We start from the raw sequence: 8873 nt of genomic DNA, 5'->3' as shown, positions 1-8873 counted from the left end.
GGACGCCGAGACCCCCCGCTCCACCCCCGGGGGCTGTGAGGGGAGAGGGACGCTGAGCCTCCCACCTCTGGTTCTATAAGGGGAGAGGGGCCAACGCCCCCTTTCTCCTCCCCCCCGGGTTCCGTGAGGGGAGTGGGAGCGACCCCCTCCCTTCCTCCTTCCTGTGTTCGTGAGAGGAGAGGGATCGACACCCCTTCCCTGGGATCTGTGAGGAGAAAGGGATAGACCTTCCCTTACTCCTCTCTGGGTCCTTGAGGGGAGAGGGACCGAACCCCACCACTCGCAGGCTGTGTGAGGGGAGAGGGACCCACCTCCATCCCCCTCTCCCCGGGTCCTGGATGGGAGAGGAACTGAACACACACACACACACAAGGTTGCTGTGAGGGCAGAGGGGCCCTTCTTTCCTGGGCTGCTGTGAGGGGAGAGACCCTTCTCTGGGGTGCCAGGGGGAGGACTGACCCCTCAGTGCTCTGCCTGCTGCTTTTAATGTGGGGCAGCATGACTCTGGTTCCTCTGAGTATTTTAATCCTCTCCTGAGGAGGTTTTTGCCAGGTGGAGACGTGAGAGTCTGTCTGCCCTGATCTGTGTGTGCTGGAGCAGGCTGAGACGTCCCTGCACTGTGTTCTTCCTCTGACCTTGCACCATGTGTTCTCCCTTCCCTGTTCTTCCCTGTCCTCTAGATCTGGCATGGAAGGTGCACAAATGCCTTTCATCACTTCCCAGACTCCTGGTACTGGGAGTGTACTCAGTTCCCTGAGTGCTTGGAGGTGCTGACATACCTCCTTCCAGTTCCCACACTGAAAAGAAGCACAGACACTCCTAATCCTTGTGGAGTTTGTTGACCTGCAGGCCTGAATGTGAGGGACAGGGAGGATCTCTGCTGATTTTCCTTTTCTGCCTGCTCCCTGTGCGTGGAGAAATCGCTGCAGCTGTGCTCCTCCTGAAATCTGTCAGCTGATGGAAGAGGCTGTTGTCAGACACATCCTGCCTTGCAGCAGTGTGTTAAAATTGCAGACTTTGCTCCTAGAAGATACTGATGGCTGGTTGGTTTGTTCTTGCAGGAAAAGACTGTACCAATTCCTGAAAAACTGAATGAATGGGCACCACGACCTCCCCCGGAGTTCGTTAGAGATGTCATGGGTAAAGATTCTGTTCTTCACATATCTCTGGGGTCAGTCACACTTAACTTAGAGAAGCATTTAACAGGGAAGGACAGAGATGGTTTTCTGTTGCTCATTTTGCTGGAGAAAAGAGGTATAAAATGTGCTTTGAGAGTTGCTTTTAGATGTTTGATTTGGTTCTTGGGTTCCACTTTTCTGCTGGTTGTCAGAACACAAAGTGAACAAAGCCTGTGGCACTCTAGCATGTGGGCTGCCTGCAGTGGAATCAGCTGCTGCTCTGGTGATGACAAGTAAATGATGATAAGTAAATCTGTGCTTTCCACGGATCTGAGAGTGCTCTGGAAGCTTACAGTTACGAAGTCCTTCTCCTGTCTGCTTTGAGCCTGAGCCTCAGGCCATGAGAAACAGGCATGTGTAGCACGGAACTGTGCAAGGACCCTGACCCAAGTATTCTGTGTACACTTTTATCTGCAGGTTTAAATATAGTAGCTGTGGTAAAAATCCTATCTGCATGTAGAAATCCTGTCTTTCTTTGGGACCTTCATCCTTAGTGCTGATCCTTTCTAGAGGCTGACTTGTTCTTATTTCAGAATCATTGATCATGGGCTAAAGTTTTTATGGGCTTCAGAATAAACTTTTCTGCTTGTTGTAATTCCCTCATGGCTGTTTCAAATAGGTTTGCTGCATGTTGAGTCCAACTGTCTTGTTTTTCTGGAAGCACTTGACATGCTGGGATTCTGTTGGTATCAAGAGCACCCCTGTTGCAGTCCCAGCTGCTGTGTTTTAATTAGGTGTCTTCTTTGAGGCATGTCTTCCTGTGTTTTGCCTTGAGAACTGGCTTGGAAGGCAGAGGAAGAGAATGGAGTGTGATGCTGAAAGCTCCTGTGAGATTTCAACGTGCAGGCTGATGCCAAGAAGAGAGAGCTGTAGGGATTTAATTTATGAAGAAACAGTCAAAAACTGTCAGTGGTACCTGTCTTGTATGGGGAAGCACAATGTGATGAGGTTTATCAGCCTTCTCTTGACCTTTTATTTTTTGTGTGAGATGCTGAATGTTGGTCGGAAGCAGGCTCAGTAGGATGTTTTAGCTCACCTCTGCCTGTGAGAGGATGGAGAGTGCATTTGATCTCTAGTTCTTTGAGTGCCTTGATGTGCAGCTCAGGCTGGGCTCTCTCCAGGGGAGTACTCACCCAGTAGGACCTGCAGTGCCCCATAGGTGTGTGGTTTTGCTGCTCACTTTGGCTTTGATTGTGATTTGAGCTTATTTGCAATGGTGACACACTCTGTATGTTGTTAGTAGATTTTCGTCTTACAACACCCTTTCATGTGTCCCACCCCTCAACACCTAACTGTGGTCATTTGTGAGCACCTAAATACTTTCTTTCCTGGTAGACTTAACTATTCCCTGTCATAGGTTCCAGCGCTGGAGCTGGGAGTGGGGAGTTCCATGTGTACCGGCATCTCCGTCGGAGAGAGTACCAGAGGCAGGATTTCATGGATGCCATGGCTGAGAAGGTCAGCACAACTCTTTGTCATTCCCCCCACCCCCAACTATTTGCTATTCATTGCAAATCTGTGTTTTCTTTGAAAGTCATGTACAAATAATTCTGTTCTGAGCCACCCCTCGTGAGAGGAGTCTGTAGGAGTGTGTGATACGTGGTGTCTGTGTCAGTACTGAAACATTTGGTGCTTCGTGTCAGACATGCTCCATTCCTGTGCTCCTGGGGGTCCTGGCACACAGTAAAGCTGCACGTGAATGTGTGTGTTCTCAGGTTGGCTTGAAAGTGCTTTAAAAACTAGAAATCCCTAATATTATCACTGCTTTGCACAGACAGAATCAAGGCAAGTGCCTGTGCACAGAGTGCAGGTGTTTCTTTTAAGTCTCAGTGAAGTAGAATGGCCTTTCTTTCAGAGAATAGTTTTGTTATAGTCTCTCTTGGCTAAATCCTTTGAACCATATGTTAGTGTTTGTGTCTCCGATTATTCTCTTGTTTTTACTGAAACATTCATTAGGGCAGAAGCCCAAGCTCCCTCATCTCTTCTGGTGAGGATCCCTCCCTCTGAAGGTCTCAATGCTTGGCTCAGGCTGCAGGTTACCAGTGCTGTCTGTACAGGAGTCACCCCTAGGAACATGGCTGTGTATAAAGAAGCCAGACAGAATCTGGCAGAGCTCCCTTCTGTATTTTGCTAAAAGACTTCTCCCTAAAAGGACATGACTTTTCAAAGAAGTATTTTAACTTAGATTGTGACCAAAGTATGACATGTGATCAATTACAGCAAAGACTAGATGAGGAATTCCAGAAGAAACTGGAGAGGAATAAGATGGTTGCAGAAGAGCAAACAGCAAAACGCAGAAGGAAGCGGTAAGGGCAGATTGTTCCCGGGAGGCTTGACATGGAAACCCTCACGCCCTGTGCCTCATCTGTAGCTGCATGCTTGGGATGAACACTGTCACTCTGTGTCTGCATCTATCAGCTGGGGAGTCTGGCTGTGGAAATCAAATTTGTCAGTGTCGTTGTTTGATTTCTAAAGGTAGCTGTAACCCTGACAGGCTTTGCTGATGTGGTCTCTTCTCCCTGCCATGGCTAGCAGGATAACGTTGGACTGGTTGAACTGCTTTTGCTGACACTGTGGTCTTGACTGCAACATGCCTTACTGCATGTTTGTTATAACTATGGCAGGAAAGGTTTGTGTGTATATCTGGCTTAAATTAATATCTGAATCATTTGATACCAAGCAGCTTCAGTGCAAAAGTGGGTGCTGCATGATGGCTAGGCTGCTTCTGCCTACCTCACTAAACTGGCTGGCAGGGCAAGTCTAGAAGTATTAAAAAATATTAAGTCCATCTTTATCTTAACTTGCAGACAAAGTAAAACAGTTGCAAGATTGATGCTCTCAAGAAATAGCCTCAGCATTGGAGTGCAGTGATACGAGACTTGTAATCCCACTGTCTGTGTCCATGATCTGTTTTAGAAATAGCAGGGAATCATGACTTGGCTCTTTCACAGGGTCTAACCCTGAGCAGCCTCTCCCTTGCTGCTTTGCATCCTGTGGCTGAGAATTGCTGTGGAAAGGCCTGTGGAGAGTGACTCACTGGCATGTTAACACAGAAGTGCACAACACAAACACTGTTGCCATCTTAGTTTCATTTAATGTGGTCCAACAGATGGCCAGCAAGTCAGATCTGGCCTGCTGCCTCCTCCCTGGCTGAGATGGAGAACAACTGTTCAAACAGCAGATGCTGCCTAAGCACTAACACCTCCATGTCCCCTTTCTGCAGTCTGATGGTGTAGGTACCAAGTGGCTTTGCCCTGTAGGAGCCTCTCTAATTTCCCTCACCACCCTTCTCTCTTGTCCTGACCTAACAGGTGCAGTTCTTGGCTCTCTGTTTCAAGAGAATTCATTTACGGTGTTGAGAGAGGAACGTGAGTCCCAGGCTGCTCTGCCTGTGGTTGCCATTAGCTTGCTTTGTTGCCTTTGCTGGGCAAACAGAACTGGGTCAATTCCCTCTTAGCCCTAGTACTACTCCTAGGGCCCAACATCCTGAGGGAGTACAGCCAAAGAGGAAGGTCAAAACATACTGCATCATTTTTTTTCAGTTAAAGCGTATATTACTGGTGATATGTTTTCCCCAGTGTTCAGTTCCAGCAGTCTGGGCTTTGACACCATTTTCCCTTTCTGTTTATTAGGCTAGGTAGCTAAAATACAGGGGCAGTTTCATTTCTGTTCCACCTGTGTTGGAGATTCTTGTTTATCATATAGTTTTGGCTGCAGTGGCTTCATGGAAGAATTAAAAAAAACCTCAAAACAACATAGAAAAGTTTCTGTTGATCATGTGCTAAGTTTGCTTTAACTGAATTTTCAGTTGAGGCCACATTTAAATTGAACTTCTGAGATCAGCTTTTCCAGATGTCTGTAATGTGTCCTTTATCAGTGTATGAATGTGCAGAAGCTTTACAGTGTAGGATATGTCACCGTGTTTTTTCTTTGCTTTGTAGCCAGAAGTTAAAAGAGAAGAAACTGCAAGCTAAGAAAAATAAACTTGAACAAAAGAAGCAGGAAAAAGGTCAGTAAAAATTTAGTTTTCTTTTCTCCAGACTCAGTTCTGTTCCCTAATTGAAGCCTAGAAGCTTTTGTTCCACCCTCTGCTCCAAGCATTCTCAATACATGGATTGAAGCCTGAGCCTTAAGCTTGTTATTTTAGCTAATGTTTCAAAATCCTCTTTGAAAGCCATTTATGTGGAGATTTAATCTTACAAATAGCTTGGCTGTTTGTGAATATTTTCCCTTTATTAGAGGGAATTTTGGACAGCAGACATTGGAGCCTGAGTGTGTTGTTTGTGGATGCTTTGCCCCAGCTATTCTGACAAACTGCAGATTTAGAGCACCCAAAAGTCAGTATTGTTCAAGGCTGTGCTTTTTTTTAAGTATGTTTTGAATGAGTATGGGAAAACAAGTGGAAAAAAAATGCACAGCTTGGGCAGCAAGAAACTGAATTACAATTTTGTGTGTAAGACATTGAGCCACCTTGGTGCCATCTGTTCCACATAACTATTTTATTTGCATGGAAATAAACATGAGAAACCTGACTGCCTCTGTTTTCCTGCAGTCTTGAACAACGTTCAGCAATGTCAGTGTAACTGTTTGCTCAAACTTCTACATACTCATTGCTTCCTTTCAGTGAGGCTATTTCAACTTAGGCTTTCAAATAGTTGTCCTTTGTGAGTGAGCACTGACTGCAGGAATTCTTGGTCATAAAGTTACAGCAGTTTCTGGTAATTCTGCTGAAACAGTGGCTTGCCTGACAGATCTACCTTGTTTCTGCTCTGCCTTTCAGAATTGGATCTGTTTCAGCTGAATCACTGCCAACCTTCCATGTAAACACAGGAGGACAAATTACTTGCTAGGTTAATTTTCTTCATGACAGCAAGTCAGTGTAGCAGAGTGGATTTTTCTGGGGGGTGTTTTGTTTGGGTTCTGTTATTTTTTGTAAGTTACTCATTAATGAATTGTAACAGGGAGGAGAATTTAAGTATGAGTCAACATACTTTTGTTCATTTTGAGTGAGCAAACCAGAATACCCATCCCTTAGGGAGTGGCTGGGAGGGAGGAGAGCTGGAGCAGGGACTGGCACTGTGCTTTGGGACTATTCCGTACCAGTTGTGAGGCTGGAGTGATTTTGTTTGGCACAACATCCTGAAGGACAGAATTCGAACTTCCTTGTCTTTAGAACAGTTCTTAACTCTTTCATGGTTTGGTTCTCTGTGTAAAATAATTATAATAGTAACAGTAATAATGATAACAGTATCAGGGGAGATAGAAGCCCCTGAGAGCAATTCCTCGTCTGCTGAGAACAGCCTTTTCTTTGTCTAGATTTTTGTGTGCCCTGGTTGAGATCTGAGTGTTTTTCCACACTAACTGAAGTGTATTTGTTGGATGTGGCAGGCAAGCATTTATCTTCCTTTATGAATAAGTGAATAAAACCTCTGAATTGCCATCCTACACCTTTATTGTAGTACAAACATTAGAAGTAAGGGCTGGCACTGAATCAGGCCAGCTGTTAAAGTTGATTTATTGTACAAACGCCTAATAAAAACTGGAAGTTTGGAACTTCACCACGCGGTGGCATCAGACCACTGAGCCTAACTCTTGTGTGGTCAGGGCATGGCTGAGTGTGGCTGGGCCTGAGGAACAGGAAAGAACAGGGAATGGCTGTTAGATTTAGGTCCAACTTTATGCTGTACCTCATTTTCATTATAGGTGATTTAATTTCCAGTAGGTGTTTTCTGGTCTTTTAGCAGGTTTTCTGTGACCCTCATTAATCTTACACATGTCTTAATGAATTTCTGTACTTGCTGTGTAGCAAACAGTCTGTAAAGGTCCATGGCACCTTACGGAGTTTCTGTGAACTTGGATAGGTGTAGGAATATCCCAAGTCTTGCCCGTGGCTTCCCAGTGTAACAGTAATCTGTGACCTTTGAAAGTCCATGCTGACCTGCTGAGATTGGGAGTGAGGTAACCTAACTCCTCAGTGTTTGACTGCCTTTGTTTGAAGAAATAATGTTCCAGAGGAGGTGGAGCTGTTTAATGGTGGACTTGGTAATGCTGGAGGTCAGGGAATAGTTCCCCAAGGGGCAATTTGATTTTCTGAGCTCCTCATTGCTTGGTAGAATTAGTATAACCTGATGTGTTTCCTGAGTATCTGGGACTGCTTAGTTGTGAGATATTTAACTAGGAAGACACAGGAGAATATGTTCTCCATCCCTGCTAATTAGTGTGACCCAATACACGTTTGCTTAGCACCTGAGGCTGTTGGGAAGTACATGTCTTCCTTGTTATAGATTCATCCTGTTTGTGTTTGTAGAACCTGATCAATCTCAAGAGCAAGGCAGCAGCGAGGATGATGAAGAGGATAGCAAGGAGGAGGAAGAGAAGGAAGATGATGCTGAAGAGCCAAGTTTTGTGATGGGAAGAGGATGAGGCCTTTCAGGGACAGCTGGAAACACTGTTCATTGCTTTATATTCAGGAGCATGAAAGCCTTTCATCTCAGCCAAGCAGAACCCATTGGCGCACGTTACATCTGCTTAACGAGGAATGGCCTTCACGTCACAGGCCCAAGGGAGAATGATAGAGAAATGCCAAATAAGAGATTTTTTTCTTAATTGCTTGTATAACTGCTGTGCAGTCTGCTCTAAGTTTGCTCTAAAGAGTCAGCCATAAGTCTCTGAGACCCTAGAGTTCTTTCTAACCTGGCCCAGAGTGTTTTTCTGTCTGAAAGCTAAAACATAACCATTACCACTTAAAGGAAATACTACTGTGAGGGCTACGTATCCTACTTACGTCGAAGCTGGTAGCAGTGGGATACATGAATCCAAGGGAGGAGTTTAACCTAAAGTAGAAAAGTGGTCTGTAGCCAGACTCTCCTGCACTGTGAGTGTTCTGATTTTGGGGTTTTGTATGGGGTCATCTCTAACCCAAAGAAATCAGTTTATGTTGCTAGACAGGTTCTATAGATTTTTAATCGGGATCCCTTTTTTATTGCTAAAACTTTTCCCTATTGCTTTTCTTCCATGTTTTTTAAATTAATAAAAGGGATGTGTTGGATTGTTCTGTCTTCTATTTTTGTTTTTCGAAGAGGATTTCAGTAAAATAAAGAGATGCTGCAGTGCTGCAGGAAGGGACAAAGAGATCAAGTGACGTGGCACACATGAAAATGTGGAAAAGGTGTTGGTTGCATGTCATTTACTTTTTGCTTTTGGATTGGAACAATATCTTTTCCCAAAGATTATGTCTGTAAAGCCTCTAAATCCTGTGGCAGAAAGGCTTGCAATGGAATCATTTTGCTTGTGTTCAGCTTCATGCAATGACACCTGCCTTTGTCTCTGCTTGAGCTCTCTGCTTTGCACTTCAGATTCCCTGGTAGGAGTCATAACATCTCTCTATATATATTTACTTATTGGTGCTTAAATGATAAGCATAGGAAGTGGTGTTTTATTTGTAACTTTGGTTGTTGTCTTTTCGGTGTGTCTTGAATGAGAAGTGCCTGCCAGCTTTCAGACATGCTCCTCCCAGAGCCTTGCATCCACAGCGTGGTGCTACTTCTCAAGCCTTGGTTAATGCCAAATTATTTTAAGCAAAAACAGTAAAAAGGGAGAAGCTCTTTTTTAGATTTAGGCTTTGTTATCAGTGCTGCCAGAAATCCTGCATTTTCTCTGAGCTGGCTTTATGTAATGGCTTCTCAGTGGTATTGC

The 8873-nt window shown here is 44.7% G+C and overlaps 1 protein-coding gene across 1 annotated transcript; it reads left to right on the top strand.

The window, feature by feature from the left end:
• Positions 1–1061: 1061 nt before the first annotated feature.
• Positions 1062–8623, top strand: PRKRIP1 (PRKR interacting protein 1 (IL11 inducible); the record flags this gene model as incomplete). Its single annotated transcript, XM_009081401.1, has 5 exons — positions 1062–1140; positions 2536–2636; positions 3399–3484; positions 5120–5187; positions 7486–8623. Coding segments are annotated over 5 exons (450 nt in total), but the record flags the coding sequence as incomplete, so codon positions are not given.
• Positions 8624–8873: the final 250 nt, after the last annotated feature.

Source organism: Acanthisitta chloris, unplaced genomic scaffold (genome assembly GCF_000695815.1).
Source record: "Acanthisitta chloris isolate BGI_N310 unplaced genomic scaffold, ASM69581v1 scaffold44388, whole genome shotgun sequence".
Lineage (NCBI taxonomy): Eukaryota > Metazoa > Chordata > Aves > Passeriformes > Acanthisittidae > Acanthisitta > Acanthisitta chloris.
This window is presented reverse-complemented; position numbering and strand designations above follow the sequence as displayed.